The following is a 24,776-nucleotide window of genomic DNA, read 5'->3' as shown; positions in this document are numbered from 1 at the left end:
CATTCAATCAGCATTCAATCGTCAATTCAAAGCGCATTCAATACTGCAACCTTTGGCAGTTACCTTTTCATAACTGCAATCTAAAGAACAAAAGTGGCCGACTGTATGCAGACGTACAGTTCATCCGTCTGTTCTGTAAATGTCAGTTCCATGTTTACCGGTGTTAAAGTGGATCTAAATAACCTTCAGCTGTTTGTGGAAGACACATTCACACACACACACACACACACACACACAGATCTACACGGACACACACATGCCTTCATGTCACACTTAGTCACACAGACAGGGACACAAATGTAAAGGCACATTAGAACCAACATGTTTAAAGAGCACATGAAGGTGAGATATTTTGGATGTCAGTACAGTAAACCAGGACACTGTATATGTCAGGCAAAGACACAAATAGAAAAAGAAAGAGAAAGGAAAGGTGAGAATATTAAGTACTGTTTTATTCAAGAAATCATCAAAAATGAAAACAGATAAGGTGAATAGAGACATGTGAAAAGTGTGGAAAGATGAAAGGAAAGATGAAACCAACACTGAAGAAAAGAGGCAAACCAAACTTGGTGAAAGATAGATATATACACAACACACAGTTTGGTACTTTTATGTTCTATGTGTTATTTTCATAATTTACCTAAGTCATTATGAACCCTGGATATTAATTTTTCCTGGTAGACTTTTTATAACAGCAGTCATAATGATTAAGTATGATGAATCTAGAAACATAGAACAATTCTATGCAAATAATAGTTATGTAGACACATGCAGACTTTATCTTTTTCTATTAAATCTTAACCATCATTAGACTTGAATTAAAATGTGAAAATTCCTATCCATAGACAAGCAAATGTCTAGTATCTAATTTATTTATCTATTTGTAAATATGTAAAGTGCTTACACACATTTATGTTGGTTCTTTCCAAACGTTGATCATGTAAGTGGTGTTAGTGACTTGGACCACTAGGTGGCACCACAGCTACATGGCAGGAATAGCTTTGGGGTAATCTTTTCACAATTTCTCCATCTTTTTAAAATGTAAAAAAATGCTTTCACAGGTTTACTGTGGGACATGGGTATAGATCTTTAACATTCTATTGTACATACAAATTCTTTCTCTCAGCTCATTCAGCCAACACTAGTCTGAACATAGGGTGAAAATAATCATATGAAAATAAACATCCTCTCTTAAAAGAAAAGGCACAATACTACTATTACTCTCCCTACTAAGACGCACTACTTAGTGCATACTTGAGTGTCATCTAAAGCTAAAGTGCTTACACCATTTTGGTTCATTGATCATTCAGCAATTTAGGCATTTAGCAGAATTGACTTTTCAGAATCCTTATTTTTCAGTCAAATCCATTTTTCTTTTAGTGATCCATACATAGATATATATATATATAGAGAGAGAGTTTAGGTGTGTAGTTTAGCGAAGGACTTCTTTGTGCAATGTGATCAGTGCAATTATTTGTGCTATATAAATCCAATTTTGTTTGCATTCTATATTTCAAACCAGCAGCGTGGCTGTGTGTGTCTGAAATAAAAGGAGTGCTGTAGATTCAAACTACCGTCTTGCTGTTCTAGCACCTCCAGCAGGCCTGTGACTAAAGCCAGCGGAGCTCCCATGTGCGGTTGCGAGCTCGGCCGGCTGCCCAACACCAGCAGTCTGGAGCTCCAACTCAGCGTATGTGGATCCCTCAGGCTAGTCAGAGAGATTCTGGACTGTCTACAATTCAGAAAAGTCTGACTTTGATCTAGTTGCTGATACTGAAAGGCCTGATTTTGCTTCTGATGGGCATTTTGAAAGTGATTGTGCTTTTGGTTCTTAGAGGGCTGGTTTACATTCTGTTTCTGGTAAGTCGCATTTTCATTTAGTGAGGCTTCCTGACTGCTCGGACCATGAGGCCGATTCTCATTCTGTTTCAGATAACGGATTTGAAATAAATATTCACCTTCCAGTGGCTTTACAATCTGCAGCTTGTCGGGCAGGTAGGACCGTGCTGTGAATGAGTACCCGGACCAGATGCTTCCAAGGGACGGATGTGAGCACAGTGACAACAGACTCTCTGTTGGGGTCCCTGGACCTCCGCTGCTCCCTCCGCCTCCTCCTTTTTCCTCCTCTTTGGCCAAATAGGCCAGCTTCCTCTCCCTCTCCTCCTCAAAGAAGCGTTTTTCTGAGAGGTAGTTGTCACGCCGGAGAGACAGGCGGTGCAGGGCTGCTTCCAGGTCTCTGCTGCCCGGGGTCCCAGGGGTGCCAGGGGGCCGCTTGTTTGAGTCCTCTGACCTGGGGAGAAAAGCGAAGGAGGTTGCCAAGGAAAATGTGTGAGAGGAGGAGAGACATGTTAAAGGTCGTCTCATAGTCTCGTTTAACCTGAAAGTCAAAGTGGAACCTCTCTCTCTCTCTCTCTCTCTCTCTCTCTCTCTCTCTCTCTCTCTCTCTCTCTCTCTCTCTCTCTCTCTCTCTCTCTCTCTCTCTCTCTCTCTCTCTCTCTCTCTCTCTCTCTCTCTCTCTCTCTCTCTCTCTCTCTCTCTCTCTCTCTCTCTCTCTCTCTCTCTCTCTCTCTCTCTCTCTCTGTGGTTTGGGAAGCTCAGTCAGCTAAATGATCCCAATCTAATATGTTTGGTGCTGAGTCATGCTGTTCATACCCATCATCTGGAGTCTCTAGGATACAGCCTGTTTTGTTGTACAGGATAATCCCACTTCCTGTCTCGCTACCATACAAGGAGTTGGAGCACGGAGTTCCCTCCCGGCTGGACCGACCCGAAGTGAAACCCGACATCTGATTGGATCCTGGGATGTTGAGGGAAGAGGCTGGTGATGAACGCTGCTGACGCATCAGGTTTAGGTTTTTCACTGTCTGGAACACTCGTTTAGGATGCAGCCTGGAGAAACACACACATGGATATTGCATTAAAAAAAGACACCAAATCAAGGACAAATGTTATCTTTGTTTTCTTCTGGATCTACCTCTGTTCTTCCACTTCTGGGTCCTCCATCTGAAGTTCTTTCCTCATTGTTCCCTCTATTTCTGCTGCTAGAGAGTCCTGGCAGGTAAAAAGAGGAAGTATATATGAAACATGCTACAGCAGTACAAGTCTACATGATCCCTGGCACAGGTGAACTTTGGAACAGGACTGCAACAACTGCAATTTGATCAAACTACTACCATCCCTCCGTGTCTCACCAGGGGAAACAGGCCCAGGGAATGGAAGCGCCTCGGTGTGCTGAGTGGCATAGTTTTATTCCTGAAGTTCTTCAGCTCCTCCTGAGCCTCATGAAGCATCTCCATACACTCGGCATACTTATCTTGTAACTCTCGCAACTGTAGGAGAACAAAGACAAAGACGCGTCGAAAAATTGAAATAATCTAAGCCAAGTAACATAAATCATGAGTGGAAGATAACACTGATTAAAAGCATGTGGAGTATATTTTATATTTATGTCATTCATAGCTTTTCATTCATTTTTGTGATCATGTAGGCTCTGAGCAAAGTATTACACACAACTTGTTAACTGTTGAAGGTCCACAATGTCAACATTTTGCAACATTTATCATTGTAAAGCATGACAGATGTTGCAACCACAGCGATACTGTAGTGATGGGAGGCGTGGGCTTGATATTCTAGTAAACACATAATAAGAAACAGGGGAAAACGTGACAGAGCATCTCCGGCTGACTTCACCACAGGAGTTGGTGTCTTTTCGTGGCGTGTACACTGCCTTACCTCAGCAGTGAGCTGTCTCTGGGCGTCTTTGGCTGCTCCTAAGTGCTGAGTCAGCTCCTCGTTCTCCACAGCAAACTGCAAACACACCAGACCAAAGCATGAGACAACAGGTAGAAATAAGATTATAATTTCATTTATTTGCCCGTAGATTCATTTTGAACCCATTGGCCAAATTCAGTTCTCCAGAAGAAATGCTGACTTCAGTAGGGTTACGTACCATCTTGGCCTTCTTCTGGAGGTCTACAATCTGGGAGAGGAGGTGTGTGATCTCTTCCTGCTGTCTGGACGCGTCCTCAGTTTTCCTGGCCAGCTCCTCAGCCAAGGACGAAATCTGCAGGTTGGCGTCACCTGCAGACATCGACAGTGTTCAACCAAAATGAGACTATCAAAGCCTCTGCCTACTGCATACCAGGTGTGGCGGTAGAGAACATTACTGAATAACAAAGATGGGTGTTACGTTAATTGTTAATTCATCAGTAAAATGCTCACGTAGTTCTTTGACACAGTCGTTGACCAACTGCTGCTCTTTCTCCTCATAGCAGATCGTTTCCGTCTCCAAGTGACTGGCCTGGAACAGGAACAAACAGAGACATTACCAATCAATAACCACACAGTTTAGATATTATGAATCAACCAAATGAAATACATCCTTGTCTCAGTGAACAAAGAGGGATAACAAGAATAACAAGGAAGCAAAGCCCAGAGAGGAAGACTTCACAAAACAGTCAGTATTGTGATTCTGCATCTGACACAACCTACATGCATTTTAAACCCACTTCATTACACAATCTTAACATCCCTATGTGTGTATATGTGAGCGCAAATAAAAAAAAATATACACATTGTTAACCTGAGATCATTTATCAGTTACAGGTCATAGCAAATGATCCCAGAGCAAATAAGTGATCTCTAGGTCTTTGAAGGAAGTGCACGAGAATGTGTGTACGTGTGTGTGTGCATGTACCTCGGATCGTAATGACTTGTTTTCCTCCTCCAGGTCTTTGAGCTTCTTTTGTAAGGAGTCCAAGGGGAAATAACTGGGCGTCGATACACTGGGTTCAATGAGACGCACACTGCATGCACACATATGACAAGGATGCAGCATAACTAGTTGGTCGGTTTGTCATCAATCATCAGATAATAAAAAAAATGTTTTAGATCCAAAACCAACAACAATGTACGAGAACAGCAAGAAAGAATAAACCAGCAGCAGTGAGGGAAGTGATGAGTAACATGAGTAACTAGGCCGTGGTGGACAGCTGAAGAAATCAATACTTGAACTAGAACTGATGGAATGCAACTCATTACTGTACAGTGCCAGATACTTAACATCTTATCAACACTTATTTTCTACACTAATGTTACGAGTTAGGCCTCCCCTGTATCGACTGTGACATTCTATTGCACAAGCAGTCTGGAAGACGTCACATGACTACAGCGAGCAGCAGCGTTCATCAGAGAGCAAACAGGGACGTTTTTTTTGCGCATGTCGTATTTGACAAATGTTTACATTAGATTTAAAACCCATTGCATAACTAGATTATAAAGGCGGGGAGGGGAGGATAATCTTACGGTGTGGAGACAGTCGACTCCCCCTCACTCTCCTCAGCAGCGGTGGTGTAGAACTGCAACAGTTCATCTTTCATAGACAAGTCATGACGTAGCTGAGAGACCTATGAATAAACATACATGAGGCAAAAGATCCATGTAGAAACGGTGTACAACTACAAAGTACAACTCTAATATACTGTGTAGATACAACTTGTTGGGCTCAAAGCTCCAACACCTGAGTTATGGCACATTGTTGAACGCTCCCTCAAGCAGCACAGCAAGGTAATAATATCACATGTACAAGAGATTTCAGATGTGATGGACAAATGATGATAAATCCCATGTTTCAAAACTATGCAAGTTGATGTTCATTATTTTGTTATCATGATTATTATTTTTCCTTTATTATTTCCTGACTAGGACTATGGATGACTAGGAAACAAATTGATGTCTATCAGGTAGGAAATCAATTTAAAATACAGTATATGTTTCCTTGTGTATGCCCTCATACAAAAGCATACACGCACACATGCACGCATGCACGCATGCAAACAAGCTCTGTACCTCTTCTCGCATGTGCCCTACTTGCTCCTCCAGCACTTCATTCCTCTCGCTCAGGGCCTTGTTCTTCTTCAGCAGGGACTGTCCAATGCGAGCTGCTAACTCCAAGTCACGTTCTTTCTGCACAGCCAGAAAAAAAACCCAGATTTCTTTAGTTTATGATGTACACAACAAAATGATATCAAATTGTTTGAATGTGCAGTTTTTTCTTCAGCCCAGGGTCAGAATTGATAACTTTCACATTTGCATGTACTTATTTGTCAGATGCTTTTATCCAAAGCGAGGTACGGTGAGATCTGAATACAACACAAGTAAAGATCTAGTCATGGAGGGAACAACATTTTGAGGAAGTTGTAGTTGAAAAGGACATAGAGCAAGAGGCAAGGGGCAGTGCATAGAGACAGGTATAGATAAGAAGGGTTTGTTTTGTTTTTTCCAAATCAATAGGTAGACATTTGGTACGAAGGTGCTCGAGAAAAAGTCAGGCCTGTAAAGGGTTTTTAAATACCGAGATGGACCCAGCCGATTGGAGTTTGGTAACTCAGTCCACCAACTAGGGACCACAAAGGAGAAATGTCTGAGTAGGGACTTATGGCCTTGTTCTGGTGGCAGCACCAGGTGTGATTCATTGGCACAGCAGAGCGTAAACAGCATTAACCTCAATGATGGAGTTAAGATAAGTGGTACATATATAAATAGGTGCCATATTGGACGCTGCTTAGTAGGCGACTATCAAGGTCTTGAACTTGATGCTAGCAGCGACTGGTAGCCAATGGAGGGATATAAACTGCTGATTGACTTGTGCGGTTTGAATGGACATGCTGGCATGAGATGGCAAGAGCCTGAACCAGGAGCTGTGCTGCATACTCAGACAGGTAGGGTCTGATTTTCCTGATGTCATACAGGGCAAATCTGCATGACCAGGAGACTGGAGCAACGTGTTCTGTGTGTTAGTTGGTTATCAATCGTGACACCCAAGTTCCTGTCAGACTCTGTTGGATCGACTTGAGAGGAGTCAAGCTGGTCGTATGCAAGTATTGGCTGGGATGACATCTTTGATAGGTTGAGCTGAAGGTGCCAGTCCTTCATCCAGGTCGAATTATTTGTGAGGCATGCTGATATCCTCATCAAGACTGCACATACTTCTGGCAGGAAGGACAGAAATAGTTGCATGTCGTCAGCATAGCAATGGTAGGAGACGCCATGCGAGTAGATGATTGTGCCAAGTGAGTTTGTTTATATGGAAAAGAGAAGGGGTCCAAGCACCGAACCTTCCCTCCTCCATGACACAAGATCTCCCTGAGAGAAAGAAGTCAAACCAGCCGAGAGCTGATCCTGAGAGGCCAAGCTCAGAGAGGGTGAAGAGAAGAATTTGATGGGTGACTGTGTTAAAGGCAGCCGATAGCTCAAGCAGCTTGAGGGCTGAGGATTGGCCAGCAGCTCTTGTTCATAGCATAGTTCCAACTAAATATAAGAAGGCAGCTTCAGTGGACTGCCCTTGCTTGAAGCCAGACTGGTTGGGGTCATGCAGGTTGTTCCCAGACAGACAGTTTGAGACTTGGCAAAAGACTACACACAGAAAGAGAAGCCGCGAGACTGGCTTGGAATTCTCAACCCAGAATATATTATCAGCACAGTGACCCCTGGGCCACTGGTCTGAGTTGCTCTGACTCAGAGAACTGTTTACTGATGACGGATACCTTATCATTACAGAAGGAGGCCAAGATGTCTACGGTGAGCTAAGTGGAGGGTGGGGGTGATAAGGGGTTTACCCGAGTCACATGACCCACCAACTGGGTGGCAGTGGCTCAGTGGGTAGAGCTTCCGCTTTGGAACCGGAGGGTTGCCGGTTCGAGCCCCTGCCAAGGTGCCCCTGAGCAAGGCACCGAACCCACAATTGCTCCCCCCTCTGCGAAGGGTGGTAACTGTAATGTAAGTCGCTTTGGATAAAAGCGTCTGCCAAATGATCGTAATGTAATGTAATGTAACTGACACTGAAGGACCAGGAAGTGCTCAGCGGTTAATAATGACTTGATTTCTGATGGGTGTGTGGCAACTGCATCAATACACTGAAAATGTTTGCAGGGAGCCCTCAGGTATGCCACTTCCTTTGAATTCTCATTACTTTCATTTCATAATAAATACAGCAACTGTCAAATCAAATGTAACTACTGTGTCATTATTATTCACATCCTGGAGCCTTCCTGTTTATTATTAACTGTGCGTTCCAGATATACATATTTATAACACTGTCAAGAATCACACACCCAATTTACATTTGTACACTTTTTTCAGACTGCTTTGCATAAACCAGGATAAACCAGGCAGAGTGAACATTTCACCATTTTAGACTTTCTGTGTTTCTACAGACGACGACTGACTTATAGGTGCAATGACACAAACAATTTTGAAAATATGAGCCCTTTAAGAACCACAACAGCATGAATGTCGTCTGTGCTAACTTTCATCACACGCCTCTCAGTTGTAGTTCAAATGTATGCTGAAATGATGAATACATAGTACCTACCAGTAATTCTTGTTTGTCATGAGGTCTTTGCCTATTGTCCTTACAAAAGGCACATGGAGTGAACCATGTCTCATATTCATTAAATACAGAACAATGCCAGCTCTTTCTTTTAAAAAGTTTCACATGTGCAGTGGGGATCAATACCTGCAATGCCACTGCCCATAATGATTACAAACATAAAAACAACTGCTAGAGAGTAAAACAACTTCACACAAATACACATCAGCAGGTTCAACCTTTAGTATTAGCAAACTGGTATGAAAGACCCATCAGCAAGAACGTAATGTGTGTGTAATCACATGGTTCATTTAACAGCTGATAACACCATTATGTTGAGAATGAATGCTTGACATTCGTGAGCCAGATATACTTTTTGCATATCAGATCATATCAGTTCATATCAGCAAACAGGTTTTGTGACGCAAGTTTTATCAAATCTACTTTCTGATGAATATCATTAGATCTCATTATGGTTGAATAGAAACCATTTAGTGGGAGCGTCTGACTAAAGTCCCTCACACTCTTTGCCTTTATTCAGCCCTAATTCTAATCAAAGTACTCTTACCTCCTCCAGCAGTCGTGTGACAGCGTCAATGTCGCTGTAGGTCTTCGTCATCTGGCCCACTCTGTCTGCACACAGCACTACACAACACAAAGACGGATACATAATTTATTAGGCATAATCCTCATTCTATTTCACTACACCTCTACATCTTTACATCAAAGTATAAAACATTTGCATTTAATCTACACACCCGGTTAGGCATGTCCAAGTGGAACAATAAGTGTTTTGCAGACTGAAGCAATGATAATCCCAAATGAAAGTATGAACATAGAAATCTTTGTATTCTACATTGTAGCCACAGCAATAGAACATCTGAGTTCTAATCGCTTAAAAATAAAAAACATGCATTTCTTAGTTCTAAAATTCGATTTTTTTAATACTAAAAATAAAATGTATTACAAAATAAATAAAACACTGTCATTCATCGTTCACATTCCACTTTATAACACCTGCCTATTTATGTAATGTTATCGTAATAGTGTATGATGTAACAAAAATACAAGTAAAAATTCAAAAACATTTGCCTCACTAGACCAAACATCTCCATGTGATCTTTATCTATGTGATTCTGAGTAATGGAAGTGTTATCGCAATATTATATTTGTCAATACCACCCAATACCATAACAAAACTGAATACATATCGTTCTAATATTTTGTTTCAATAATTCAAAGTTACATAAATGATGACATAAATCTGGATTACATAAGAACCCAGGCAGCTTCATGTAGCAGTGAAAGGTGTCAGATACAACGCTCAAGGCTGAAAAGAGACTGAAAAAGAATACTTCTGCCTCTTACATGTTTTTTTTTTTTTTACTGATTTTAAGTTCATGAGTCATATCAGATACCTGAGAAGTACACGCCTACAAGAAACGATAAGCCATTCACTGTAATCACTGTGGTCAATGTTAAACGATACGCCCAGCATGAGGAATGTAGCAGCATAAAACTTTTTAGAGCTGTCGCCCTCAGTCCTACAATATGTCCATTTAAAATGATAAATTTTGTGCCAGTGTTGACACAGTACACACACACACAGAGAACACAGAGCATACACACGTGCTACTGGAAAAAACAAGCCTATCAGAATGCAAAATAGGAGTTGCCATATGCAAACCACATATTTTCATATCACAACACAGTAGAGGCAGTGTATGACTGCTGGGAGAAACCACAGGGCCTTACATGGCCCTCAAGCTGGTCCTGCTTCAGAGAAAGATACTCAGTGTTCATCAATGTCAGCTAAGATACGGAACTTGCTGTTGCTTATTTGGCCCACTCAGCAGCTTTATAGAAGCCGTTTGTTATTGGACAACGGCACCTCAAGAGCATTCTGATGTGTCCCTCAATTCATTTTTCATCCCACGATTTTTCCTAGTGGGTCAGGGATTTGAACCACTACCCTGAACAAATGAACCTGCAACACCTGTAACAACCACATGCATTGATCTGCACATTCAATTACATCTATATGTAAACATGTATGGCAGTAAATATCACAAATTCGATCATGATCACAATCTTATGGTTATATGATTCTTTCCCTCTGCAAGTATATGGCCACTCCTGTAAAACTCTCTAATACAAGAGTGTCACAGTCATGTTCAGGCAACACAAACATGTGATACAAACATCACCTGAACCAACAGTCTCTCTCCTGGGTAAGATGTCACCAAGGCAACAAACAAGGATGATACAAAGCACAAGGAAACTCAGACACAAAAAAATTCATCAACCTGGATGCAATCTTGGCCCTCCTGAGATGAAGGTTTGATTGGACGTGGACCAGCCCGCTTACCTGTCGTGCTTTGTATCATTGTTGTGTTTCCAACAACTATTCATTCTGATTAATTACCAGAGACACACTCCACCTACCAACAGCACTTGGGCCATGACACCCTTTGTGCTGCTCATTGTATGAAGCTTATGAGGGATGACCGGAGAAATGTGATGCACGGCACACACGCTTTGTCCAAAAACAATATTTCAAGCAATCGTGTATAATTATGAAAGCTCATTAACTTAAGTAATTACTCAGTGCTCCCTCAATAAGATCGACCCATCCTGACTCACTTTATTAAATCCACATCAATCATAAACAGAGGGTGAAGACAAAGACACAAGTCAGAGAAAACTTCTGCAACTTGGATTGTGTAAAAGTAAGATGAACTTGATATTGAAAGGTGATCATGGTGTTTCCCCCCCTAAGTGTTTAATACACACAATAGGTGACTTATGACAGATATGGCCTCTCTCGCACTTTCAATTAGAGGGTCAAGGATAGAGGGTCCAATATTTAAACTAAGTTATAATGTTCACAAGAGGTGTAACAACAAAGTTCTGATAATGAAGTAACTATTTCAGCTTAGTTATCAGACAAAATATGATTAACTGTCACATTAGCAGGCGCTGCGTTCCTCCCTGTCTGGTTTTCCAGCAGGGGGTCCATGGAGTTGAGAAGTCTGAAGTGACAGACTAACAATCCTGCTCCTGGGCAACAGACAACACACGACACACAGGTTCAAGGACAACAAACACACACACACACCAAGGCAACAGGCAGAAAGGACGTCTGCCACGATAATTTTTTAACCTTTGGGAGCAACAATGACCGTCGTGATTTCATTGTTGGAATGAAAGCCAATACAAAGAAATGGCTTTGCTACACTATCATTTACTTTCCAATGCTTCTATCCAATGCAACACCATTCACTATCAAAAACAACACCATCATGATGCTAAATGTCACTGTGGGAGGGCAGTGGCTCAGTCGGTAGAGCCTCCGCCTGGGAACCAAAGGGTCGCTGGTTTGAGTCCCTGCCGAGGTGCCCCTGAGCAAGGCACCGAACCCTCAATTGCTCCCCCCTCTGTAATGGGTGGTAATGTAATGTAAGTGGCTTTGGATAAAAGCGTCTGCTAAATGATCGTAATGTCATCATGCATCAAAAGGAATTCGATATGTAGATTTAGATTAATGGGGCTACATGTTCCTTTCTCAGACTGTCAGTCATCTATCTGTCCGTTTCTGTGGAAATGTACCGTATGTCTGTCCGGGATGAAACCTTTTTCACCGACAACAAGAACAACAATGCTGAGCTGAATCTTTTGTTAAAGGTAACATTTCATAATAAACTAAAATGTGGAAGTGAGTGCCAGGATTAGGAGGCAAGCCCATGTTTGAACTTGTCAAACAAGCAGGGAGATGAAGTGTGCTCTCCTGTGACTTTAAACTATCCAGCGGGACTGCGGTTAAAGCTGAGAGCCACAGGAGACCAGACACTTTGAATAGCTTTGATCGTACCTTTCAGGAGACATTGCAAAGATACTTTACCGAGGAGTGTGCAGCTCGTTCTGAGAGATCCTTGGAGGACTCCCTGCTCCTAACAACTTCACAGCGGAATAAACAAAGGCTAAAGGACAAAGATGACCACAGACTACCTTCGCACAGAACTTGCTGCTCTTCGTCCTCCTCCTCCTCCTCCTCGCCCTCCTCCTCCTGCTCTGTGCTTCCGTGACTGGAGAGATAAACATATTCCTCTTCCTCGTCCTCTGGCTGATTAGAATACTCCAGCTCGTCCTCAGTGGCAGATGTGGGCAGTGCCATCCTCCACTCAGGCACTAAGGCTAACTGCTGAAGCACAGGTGCAACGCCATGGCCCCGGCCCTGAGCTGTGTGTGCCTTTGTGGGTGTGTGTTTAATCTATGTGTGCCTAGGTGTGAAAGTGCACGTCCCACAAATGGCTGGAGGAGGAGCTGTGTAATTTTTCCTGATTGGCAGGCAAAGTCTGTATGTATTCAAGACTGCCTCTTTCTGAAATTGATCCGTCTGCTCCTCCAGTTTGTAGTGTGTGTATCATTTGTCCCTTTGGTGGCTCGCAGTGACCAGATCACCTGGCTCCTCCCCGTCTCCTCTGTGAGTGGTGAGTGAATGGCTTACCCTACTTTATCACAGACAGGAGGGATGTAAACACACATACGAGCACACACACACACACAGAAAGCTGCCCGTCAGGTTTTTGTGGATATAAAACTAGGTTAACCATGACATTACAGATGATAGCTTTGAAAATAATCTGTTGAATTAATCTTTAGCTCCATAACACTCAACCTTTCAACTTTAGCCATTTCACCGCACTCAGACCATTTACAGCACTGATATCTTAGACCGACATCTATAAGAGCAAAACAAAGCTGAGAGAGGGAGAGAGAGAGAGAGAGACGCCCGATTGTCAGGTAGGATATACACAATAAAGACCAAGTCGCCCCCTCCCCCCTCAAGTGAAAGTAACATGGTACAGCCTAGTTCAGCCTCTATGGCAACAGCAGGGAAGCGACAACAATCGGAGACGCGAACCAGTTTGTAGGGTGGAGCCAGTCACAGTGAAACATGCACAGGTGAATGTTCTGCTGTCTGAGGGATCAGTGGCTAAGCTGCTATCTTGGCGTAAGAACCTGGTCTTCTTAAGAGGGTGGCACACTTTTAAATTAGGTTTGAAAGTGGCCCAGTTCTGACTGCCATGAGTATGAATACAGGGATGTCCTTTCATGTGGTAAAGTGCACCATGCTATAAAAGTTGTGATAACATCTATGTCACTTGCATCATATTCTCTCCCTGAGCCTGTCTCTTGTGTTCACTCATGTATAAATTATAAATACTGGTTCATGTGTTGAAAGGTTGCTTACAGAGGAGAGGAGGGTATGTTTTTGTGATCTTTTTCTGTATGTGTGTTTGTCCATTAGTAGGATATCTCCAAACATTACAGGTGGAGTTCTATGACATTTGAGGGCAGGGCCATTAAATGTTGGCTCATGTCAGCCTGATGTTGCCGCTGTAATAACTCATTTTACGATACAATAACTTGAGTAACCATAGGTCATAGAATCAAAAATAATTTTTCCTGGATTTCTGCCATTTCTAGAGTAGAGAGGGCGTGCCTCATTCTTCAAACAGTGTTGTATTTCATGAATTAGTTAGTTTACTGTAACCAAACCCGACATGCACACTCACTTTGTGCAGAAAAACTAAACAATATAACAATAGTTTAATTTGGTCACATCAGAGGATTTGATCAACGACTTGAACTGCTAACTGAGCCACCAAACTGAACAACACTGACTGAACAACAGAACAAGTAAACAGGTACTGTATTGGTACAAATATGCAAGCTTCATAGACTTTGTCTGAAAATAATAATTCCAAATAATGGCTCCAAAATAAAGTCACTTCCAAAAGGTACAATCCAAGCAACAATGGGTTACGTTTTATCAGGCACTGTTGCCAGTTTACACATGGCGAGAAGGAGGTTTGGAGAATTGACACAAGGGCTGAGTCCCTGGAAAACAAGTCTAAGTGTTTCCATAGTGACAAAGTGTCTTTCGTAAACCTTTTAAGTATTTTTGTTACAGTGCAGTTTGTTATCCCTGCTCATTGAACCATTCAATCCTTGATACTAGACTTCCTTGGCGCCAGAGAACATATGAACTTTGCCATATCGTTTTAATGGCTCAGTTATGATCCAGCGGTTAAGCACAAACATAAACTTTATTGATATTGAGCAATCATAACAATCAACCTGGGTTCAAGGCCATGTGGTGACCTGTGTGAGTGTGTAGTCTTTCCATCAACAACAAGCATGGAAAGGCTGCATTACTGATTATTATCACCCAAATCATCTTTAAAGGAGTATTATCATAAAATTAATGAGAAATGTAGTTTTCCAGACTTTTCTTTGGACCATAATGAAAGCACCTGTCAGTCCATCTGAGCTCTGATAAGACCCTCCCACCCTTCTAAATATGGGCTCCATCAAAGCAGCCAAACTTTCAGGTTGACGCTAAATGGGTATAATTATTATTGTACTTGTGCTGTATGCTTGAGTAAATCTACTCAGTGGTCAGATGGATGGAATGCTGCAACAAAAGACTGGGACACACGATGCTCAGTGCCTCAGTGTTTGGCTCTCCAATTACTTTTCTAGTCACATTCACTCTTTACACTTCACTACTTTGTCCTCTCGCCCCTTCATACACCCCCGCCTCTCCAACCCAGTTGTAAACAAAAAAAAGTAGGTGATTTCCTGGTATAGTTAACTCACCTAAAGCACATAAAGAGATACTAATGACAATCACATCAAGGTTTTCGCAAATATCTGTTACATGAAACTCAAAAAAACTGGACTGCACTCCATGAAATGAAGTAGTTAGTGGATTTGGCAGTTATTGACGTGTTGCTTAAAACGACCAAAAAGCTGATGTTTTAGGACTAACTCATTCTGTGCGCTGTCATCACCTCTCTTCCCCTCACTCAGTGCAGCCCCTCTGTGATGGTTGTTCTTCACCTATCCCATCTTTACTTTGAAAGTACCAGAGTAGATCTGGCAGGTTGATATTGATGAGAGCAGCCTGTGCCGCTTGCAAATCAGTGGGCTAAATATAAACCAACCTACTTCCATCTTGCTCCCTGTATATCTACGAATAACACCGAACCAGCTGCTTTCTATTTCTGCTCCCGCACTTGACAAGAACATTTATCCAAGGCACAGCATATTGCTTGCGCCCTGATTGTTTGCTGACATGATTATTACAACAAATGTTACAATAATATTCTCAGTGGCTTGCAGGAACCTATTTTCATGAAACATTTCAGGGGATGAGCTCACGTTAGAAGGAGGTTAGGAAACAATTTCCACAGATAATCCTCAACAAGCTCGATAATGTAGTGCTCATAATTACTACTGTTAAATTTATTCTCTCACGTGTTGCCCTATCTATTAACTCGCAGACCTTTGAAGCATATATCCTGTTCACTTCTAGCAATATACATCAATATTATACAAATGCACGAATATGCACCTAATATGTGGTCGGCAAAATGGAAAGTTATTGTACATGATCGCAATATCAAAGTACTAGTCTGCAACCTTGAACAAAATGAATATTTAGTGAATTTGATTGAATCCCCCTTATGCCCTGTGTAGATATTTGATAGGCGAGTCCTCTGAGGGACACTGTCCTGCCGAAACCTGCAACAATGAAACTAAGCTCTCATTTGATTTTAGATGCAGTATTTGACGTAAAAGGTTACACTTTTACCATTAGAATGTGTCTTTGTTGGTCACTAAACCTGTATGGGTGTTCATGCCTCCTCTGCTACTCAATGTATTATTTAGGAAACGCTTTCATGACGGCCCTCAGTGCTGCACAACAGAGTGTTTGTAAAAACTAAAACGTAAGAATTGCACACTGTGGGTTACTGTTGTGCTGTTGTTGATCATTTTGAAATCAGCATTTGTGTTCTACATGACCCATATGTGATGTGTTTGGAAGATTTACTAGCAGCCGCTTATGGTGCATGGTTCATGGAAACGCGTCTTGTTTAGGAGTGATTTATTCAGAGTGAGTTACGCTGGCCTGACTGCTGAATGACTGTGTGCCGTGTTAAACCAGGAGGCTGCTGACGATCAACATAACTGCACTGTTTTCAGCTCATTCTTGAACCATAAATCGACTGAACCGCAGCTGTGTGTGTGTATCAGCAGAAACCGGGTTTCTTGTTTACATTTGTTACGGTTGCACGAGATGATGGCAGGAGTTGAGGGTGCTCGGTGAGTGCAGCAGGTACGAAGGGGATGGACGAAGTCATTTGAATTTATCTCAGCAATTCCTCACAGTTGACAATATTGCAGCCTGCTACTTTGGATAAAATAATCCAAATCCAATCAAGGGACACAACCAGATAACCAGACATGAGAGAGACAGGAGAGGAGAGAGACAGGAGAGAGATAGAGGCAGTGCCAATAGACTAATAAACCATCCAAGCATGCCGGCCCTGTTACCAAACAAACCTGGAACCTGGAACCATAATGAGTCCCACTCCTATTCCAAACACGGAACACTGTCCCAGTCACATAAGCTTCTCCTTTTGGTGTTATTTTAGAACCCACTCAGCTCCCACACAGCATGTTATCACACCCACTGAATCAGCAGCTTCCACCCACTGGAGCCATGGCTGAAACACTGGCTCCGTTTGCCTTTACTGTACTATTACGAAGACAAACCCCAACAGGTCACAGTGTCTGATCATGGGATTGGAGGTAGTACAGGATTGAAAAGTCAGAATGTACTCTTCATCCCTTGGATGACAGTATTTATGTGAAAATGGGAAGAAAATGAAAATAAAATCAATGCTTACTGCTATTTCAGGGGGGAAATGTTTCATGTTCAGTCACTCTTCCCGCTGCCACTGTGCCTCTTCACTCCAGCCTGGACTCGCATGTGACCAAGGGCATGTTATGACACCAGGCCTGTAAGGATGGTGCTTCCTGCTGCATGGCAGTGATGCTACACAACCATCAGCCTTAGATATACTTTGATTCCAAAACACCTTAAGCACTTGACATGGGAGCTGCATTACACTATTTTGTGTGTGTCTCTTTAGCTTCAACACTAATAAGCCGAGATCCAATGCACTGTGCTGCAAACTCTTCGTCATTATGCCAGTTCATTTCAGGACTTGCTTTGTTATCATCAGTGCCATATACATCTATTCATGCGATCAATTCATTCATGTGATCAAATGCAGGTGTATTAACTTGACAAGCATCAGTGTCCTCTGTAGCATCAGTGCAGTTTTCATTCAATACCTCAATAGTTACATGTCACTGCATAAAACTGTCCGTCTTACCATCAGTGCACTCCTCATAGTACCAGTCCAGCTCATAGTAGTCTCCCCTGACAAACCTCTGACCTCGTCTCTTCATCCTCACTGCTCTGATAGACAGCTGTATTGTTTCCAAGGTATTAGTCGGACCATCTCTGATAAATCCACCGTCCCAACATGCTTAGCAATATTGAGCTTTCACTGGGGTCTTAACGGTCCCTGATAGTGTCCGCCAATCAGTCGATATGCACATCCGTTATCCCAGCATGCTCAGCAGTTACCAACTGGCACAAGGTTTTGTCCCACAGTCATTGTTGATGAGAGTTTGCCCAGGCTCAACATGTCATTTCTGTCCCACACTCATTAGCAGCAAACTGTCTCCGTATTATGCTCCATATTTGTCTGTGTGCCATCTCATAGCACTTCCATCCAAAAAAAGCTTGTCACCATGTTGTCCTTTTGTTCAATGGTCAGTGCTCTCTCATCAGGTCATCAGACTTGCTTCCAGCCCATGTTTAGTTTTTTCCTAAATCACTCCGTTGGTGTTCAAAGCTTCTGCAAATGTGTCAGACTGTAGCCTCTCATATCCGTCCATTTTTAGCTCTGGCTGATTTTCTTGTAAATGTGTCCTCTGTGGGACTCTGGCTGAGTCCAGGCTCTGAGATGGTTGTTGTCTTCCGTTTTGCTCAGTGACAACACTAGTTGTACACATGGACCACCGCATCACTAACAATGACTCAATATATACAGAGACAGAGTGAGGGTGAGAGGGAGAGAGCAGCAGCAGCAGCAGCAGTCACGGGTTTTGCAGCAGAAATGATGACAATCATGACTCACAGGTCTGGGGGCGGGGTTTGAGGATGCACTTGGCCAATCAGAGGGAGCAATCTCATAAGCTTGCTCCCGCCCTCAATTCACATGTGAGCATCTCCCCCTCCTCTCCTCTACTTTGTCCTTCTGTGTAGTTACTATAGTAACAGGCTCAGACTCCAAGGCCTGAGGCTGAGCAGCATGTAAAGGCTGTTGGCAGGAGGGCAGGAAAGCACTGCCGTGTTGGCAGAGGTGACGTGGCAAACCAAAACTGAATAGACAGAACGGCTATTCATGGCTGTGTCATTTATTACTGGGGAATGATGAAACTACACAGAGGAAAAAGCCCTCATCATGGCAACAAAACAATGTTCACCTCAATGACAATGTGATCAAATTTAATGTCAGAGAGTTTAAATGTGATAATCATATTATAGAATGTTTAGGTTTGTTTACTCATTGCAATGCTCAGTGAAAGAAGAGCCATTATTAGGCCTTGACCCCATCCCACGAGATCTGACAGGGAGCAAGCTGTCCTACAGAGTTGTGTGTCTGATGCTGTGTGAAAAAGGACACCTTGTTATGATTTGTACACATTTATATAATTTTCTGAATAAGTGAAATAAAATGATCTTGCAAAAAAAGGGACTAAAATCCAATCCATTTATCACAGAAATACAGTACATAACATTTTAAACGCACATGAACAGCCCTGGCATCGAATTTGACTTATCTGAACGATAGTTTCATTTAATCCAACAACACAAAAGATATCAAGCTGATCTGCTGATCAAAAAGCTAATCTCCTTTCCACTGAGTCAGGGGTGTGATATCATCCCAGCAGGTAGCATAGCACACAGCTCTCTTCACTATTGGTCGGCTGACTCCATGTGTCATCATCTCCTCTGCTATGCCTGATGCAGCAGGTTATAGACTATATGTATTAAGTCACCTGCTACCCATGGTGTGATGCAATACTGTGCACTCACAAATATCAAACATTTTGCCACATAGGAACTCAAGATGATGTATGTTGGAGAAGACAAAGGATTCCAATGATTTCAGAAAACAAATGCATAAACACTTACACAACATGGCTACAAAGAAAGAAAATTTAAACTGATTCTCCATTCTCATATGTCAGTACAGTTCAACGTGTGATCATCACTGCTTATGCATCGTGGCTTTCAAGCCTTATAGCCATTATGCGTGCGTGAGTAGGCTATCACCAGCAGCACACACACCTCCACAGTGAGTGAAGACCTTTAGTAGTTGCCTCATTCTCTGTTGCAATAGTTTTAACAACAACAACAAGGGGCATTTAGCCTTTACAAAACAGCTGGATATTTTCCATACTTTATGGCAAAAATATAGTTTTGCCCAGCACAGTTGATATCTTTGTATCTGAAATTTTAAGTCATTAGGTAGTGCTCACAATCCCACAGGGATGAGTCATTCAGATGTCTGTAGGGACGCACCAGCACAGCAGGTATACTCTTCATTTTGAACAATGTGCCAGTTGTGCCCCTCTGTTTGCCTAACTGTCCTCAACCCACTATCTGCAATTGTTCTCACTGGTTGAACCAACAAGCCCTCTGAACTGGGATTCATTAGGCCAACTGTGGCCAAATCGGCTGCTCTACACATGCCGAACGCTGGAAACTGGTGTGTCCCTCTAAGGACCTATATTTGAATGGCAGCTGGTTTCAGCAGTCAGATTCACTATTTGTCAGTCATGCAGGATAAAGGCGTGGGTAAGCCTTGCCCAGCTGCTTTTGAAATGGATCGTTAATGCTACAATCAATGCTTCTAAGGGCAATGGTCTCCCGACTTGACTCGGAGCGCTTCTACATCTTATGTGCTAAGCGGGATTTCCTTTTTGAACATCTGTGCAGCAGTATCTTTGTCCTCCACTTCTGTGTGTTTCTACAAGGTTAATGTAGTCTTGCATAACCCAGTGGCAACAGCCATCATGCACTCTTACACAGCTCCCTTTATGGGGTGAGTAAGGCTTTCTTGTGACCTTGTTGGTATTAATCATCCAGGTGCTAATAACAGCGCCTCTAGTGGTCAGTATAAATGAAATAGAAACAAGAGCTAGATACAGCATGTAACCGTGGTTCTCCGACTTTCGGATGACCTCCAGAATTGGCAGTCACTCCTGGGTGAGCATGCCTTTAGTACTGGGGGTATTGGACTACATGACTCAGGTCACAGGCAACTTTGTTCATATAGGTACTTGATCTGCACGTGCCCACAATGGGAGTGTGGGCACGTGCTTAAAAACCACCACATCTAGCAGTCACCCGAAATCCATTATATCACAGCAATAGCTTTATATTCAAGAGTTGTGGTTTAAGACTTGGTCCAGTGTTCAGCATCATATGTTGCACATACTTTGTAGAATCAGAAAACCCATTTCTCACACCATCAAATGCATCATCTCCACATTGCATTTCATTTACTTACAGAAATATTTGAGGGTCTCCTCTATCTGTTCGGCAGTGAGGTCGAAGGCAGAGTCAGAGGAGACGAGCGGTGTGTGCACCCAATCATCATGGTCATAGCCAAAGACGGTATCGGCCCTCAGCTTGTAGACTGGTAGCTGTTCCTCCAATAAGCTGATGATCTCAAGCTCCGGCAAATCAGTACTGTTACACACATCTATGAAGAGAGAAAGAGAGACAATTTGCATTGTATGTTATTTTGAAGTAGCAGATTTTGTGTTGTGAGTTGTGCATTATGTAAAGATCAACCATAGCAGAGACACAAAGAAGGACTCAAAGCAAAGTGGGTAGAAATATTGATAAGAAAGTATCCATTTGTTACATTACTACTTACTTTTCCTAAAATATTCTCAGTGAAAGTGTAAATCAAAGAATTAAAACAGACCTAGCAACATAACAGTTCTGGGTATTTGCTATCCTTCTCAGAGGCAGCCTGAACAGAAAATGTGTCAGCAATCAGTGCTATCTAAAGGTGTATGGTGCCCTCTAGCGGCATACTGAAGAACTACCCCATGTCTATTCCTCAGCTTTCAAAAATTGTTCACTTGTATCAAATACTGACTTCTAATTTGGCTACACAGTGGGACTTAACTGTAACACTTACAGTATATGCACTATGCAATTAATGCTATGAAGAAGCTCAGAATCAAACAAACTTGAACAACATTGGAGCAGCTACCACAACGTCTATCTATGTTATCTATGTATCATATATCTTTCACAGTGATAGATGAGATATACCACGCAGAGCAGTTACAAGTAACAACAAATAAAAGCTGCAATCACAACAGATCCCCCCGCAGACATCTTAGCCATAACAAGACTACACAGGCAAACTGGTCTGCATGCTCACTGCAGCTCCTTCAAAGTCAACAAGCGCTTTCTACTGAAATCCACTCAGTCAACCAGAGGTGGGACGAATGAATCTGAATCTTACCGAGTTTCTCTGTTCACACATCACTTTAGCGCTCCACCTGCCAACACCCAAAACTGAACTGAACTATATATGTCTAAACTTTTACATAGAATTAGCAAAACTACACAAAATGAGTTAGAATCATGAGATTTGTTTCTGTCTCTTCCTGTCCATTTGTCTCTGCTGTCTGCCGCTCGCTGTTTGTCTAACAATGCCTTCTCTCACAGTTCTCTAATCCAGACAGAATGACTGACTGTGCTGAAAAAGGAACTCACACACACACAGCGGCAAACACACACAACAGCTGGGGAATCATTGAACAAGTACAAACCAGTACATTTCCAGCACAGAAGCAAGCATGAGACTTGAATGCAAAACACGGTGACACCATGTACACACTAAAAGAGAATGAATGAAATAATACAAAAAAATGAAAGACATTTTTCTTTCCACTCTTCCACTCCTTCCACACCATTCCTACACAAGAACAAATTCATCAGGCAAACATTCTGTACATCGGCTGACTTACAACTCCTGGCTATTTGTTGTTATTCAATCCCTGTAAATGAAATAATTGGCCAGGACAGTTTTTGACGTTGACGCCAACTTAACAGCATGTGAGCAAAGTGTTAAGTGGGACCTTTTCCCATTCAGTTAACATTACAAAAACAAGTAAGGTTTCAATGACACCCTGTGAGGTTTGGGTAGGAATGTCAGAAAACCTTATTAATGGACCACTTTTTGAGATGATTGACTACTGCCTCAGTTAGAGTACTACCTTTGGGAGTCAAGCGGAAAATATTCTATCGTCAAAATAAAAGCTTAAAAGAAAATGTGAATTATGAGAAATTGAACCAAAGCAGTCAAACAATTCTTCTAACAAACACTGACCAGTGGCGGATGGGAACGATCATAGTACAAACCTATGAGGTAAAAGGTCAACAGAAACACACATGTGTGTGTGTGTAGGCATATGTTTTTAATTCATCAGAATATTAGACAAATTCTGCAGCTTTTATTTTTTCACATCACTGAAGCCGAATACCTTTGGATTATTTGACTCGTTCAAGCAGAAAACATTTCATACACTAAATTATAATTGGAAATTTCAATTTCAACTGAGGAGGGATGACTCACATGACTGCATCACTGAAATTTCATTGAGCTCACTATTATAATGCCAGTGTTTTAACGCTAAAGAATACAGAGACATTAGTAGGTTGACCTGAGTTCTCACAAAGGTCCAGTCCTGCACATTTTCTACCCTGTCATGCAACTAATTGCTTTCAGCTGGTGTCGCACTCAGTAACCATGGATACCAGGTGAAAGCAATGACAAGCAGGGAAGAAAATCTACAGGACTGGACGGAAACCTGTGAAGAAAAACTTTCTCTCTTCTTTCCACAATGCAAACTACTTTTCACTCTTTCCTTTCACTAGGAATGTTTCCGACCTAACCGCACTACACTGGCACTTTTCATTCTCCCTACATCTTTCTCAAAGTTGACATTTTGGCTCATCATAGCAGACAAGCACATGTGTGACTAATTAGATTAATGATGGCTCATTTAGGTGTGTCAGCACACACAGACACCACAATGTTAAAAGACATTGGCTACATCTGTTTTTACAAGTCAGAATGTCCCCAGTGAGGCAGGTTTACATTCTCATTCTCACACAGCACTCACAGAGGAAACCAGATGTATTTAACCAATCGAGATCTGTGAGGCACCAACAGGTGGGTAGATGGAAAATATTCAGTGCTGTGGGACTGGAGGACCATGACTGAGAACCACTGATTGATCTACACTAGAAAAAGTGATTTGGGATCGAAAAGTTTGCATCTAATTATAGACAATGCTCAAATGTAAATATAGACTGACGGGCATAAAGAACTCAAGTCCTGGGACAGGCTGCTGGCAGCTCGTAGCCACTGGAGGAAAAAAAGGTCAAGTTCAAATTTAACAATGTCCCCATGTCTCACACTAACGGAGACAGAAAGACAGACTTGATCATGTTTGGTCAAAATAAGGCCAAACACCTTAAAGGGGCGTAAGTGATAGTATAAGGGCGGTATGTAGGCGGTAGAGCAGTATCTTTTTATCAATTATCCTACATAAACACAAACCTGCCTTAGCCTGCAGAACCACCAAGATATTGTTAAGAAATGCTTTTGAATCCAAGTGTCACGCCAGACTTAAAGTTCAAACTAAACAAGGACTTTTTCCTAAGCTTATATTTACCAGACGTTTTACGATAGACAAAAGACTTTGACATTAAAGTGTTAAATTCAAAACACTAACTTCTGAAAGGTCCCTGGACTATTTAAAGTCAAAAGGGGAGGAGACAACTGACAGAGAGAGAGACAGACAAATAAACAGAGACTGAGAGAAGGACAAAGGGAGAAACTGTTAGAAACCCTTGCACTGTGTACTCACTCATGGTGCCTGAAGCCCAACGACCACAAACCCCCGCTGCCCTCCAATCACATTTTCCAGTGGTCCGGGAAAGAGCAAGGTCACCAGAAATGACAGATAGAAGAGAGAGAGCGAGAGTTCAGAGGGCGAGAGACAGTGAGAACAAGAGTTAGAGGAAGGCACGGCATGGAGAGACCGACAGGGAGGGAGAGAGAGGGGGGGAGAGAGAGGGAGAGGGAGGAAAGGGAGGAGTGAGGAGGAGAAGAGACCGGAGCCAAACTGGTTCGTCATGCTTGACATGCCAATGACGTTATCCACATGGACCGCCTCTCTCTCTCTCTCCCTCTCTCTACCTCTTCTCTCCCTCTCTCACTTCTCCCCCCCGCCCCCCTCTGTCTCCCTCTCTCTTTAAACATGGCCATGTTAAGTGCAGGCCTGGCTACTGTTTTACTATTTGACTTTCTAGCTGCTTCGGTCTCCGTCTGTTGCACTCACATGTACTCAAACAGGAAAACACGGATCAAGCCAA

General features: G+C 42.3%; 1 protein-coding gene across 1 annotated transcript in view; it reads right to left on the bottom strand.

The window, feature by feature from the left end:
* trak1a (trafficking protein, kinesin binding 1a) overlaps positions 1 to 24,536 on the bottom strand; it is a 31,271-nt gene extending 6,735 nt beyond the window's left edge. Inside the window, exons 1-13 of the mRNA XM_076150378.1 lie at positions 24,269 to 24,536; positions 20,878 to 21,072; positions 8,937 to 9,013; positions 5,848 to 5,964; positions 5,305 to 5,405; positions 4,697 to 4,805; positions 4,222 to 4,300; positions 3,950 to 4,080; positions 3,733 to 3,807; positions 3,192 to 3,329; positions 2,975 to 3,051; positions 2,653 to 2,889; positions 1,959 to 2,290 (exon numbers count right to left, since the gene is read on the bottom strand). Coding sequence (XP_076006493.1) covers positions 1,959 to 2,290; positions 2,653 to 2,889; positions 2,975 to 3,051; positions 3,192 to 3,329; positions 3,733 to 3,807; positions 3,950 to 4,080; positions 4,222 to 4,300; positions 4,697 to 4,805; positions 5,305 to 5,405; positions 5,848 to 5,964; positions 8,937 to 9,013; positions 20,878 to 21,072; positions 24,269 to 24,272 — 1,672 coding nt within the window. The 5' untranslated portion in view covers positions 24,273 to 24,536. The remainder of the gene's footprint in view (positions 1 to 1,958; positions 2,291 to 2,652; positions 2,890 to 2,974; positions 3,052 to 3,191; positions 3,330 to 3,732; positions 3,808 to 3,949; positions 4,081 to 4,221; positions 4,301 to 4,696; positions 4,806 to 5,304; positions 5,406 to 5,847; positions 5,965 to 8,936; positions 9,014 to 20,877; positions 21,073 to 24,268) is intronic.
* Positions 24,537 to 24,776: the final 240 nt, after the last annotated feature.

This window comes from Genypterus blacodes, unplaced genomic scaffold, assembly GCF_046128005.1.
Source record: "Genypterus blacodes isolate CSIRO-AG114 ecotype Tasmania unplaced genomic scaffold, CSIRO-AGI_Gbla_v1 ptg000052l_1, whole genome shotgun sequence".
Taxonomy (NCBI): Eukaryota; Metazoa; Chordata; class Actinopteri; order Ophidiiformes; family Ophidiidae; genus Genypterus; species Genypterus blacodes.
This window is presented reverse-complemented; position numbering and strand designations above follow the sequence as displayed.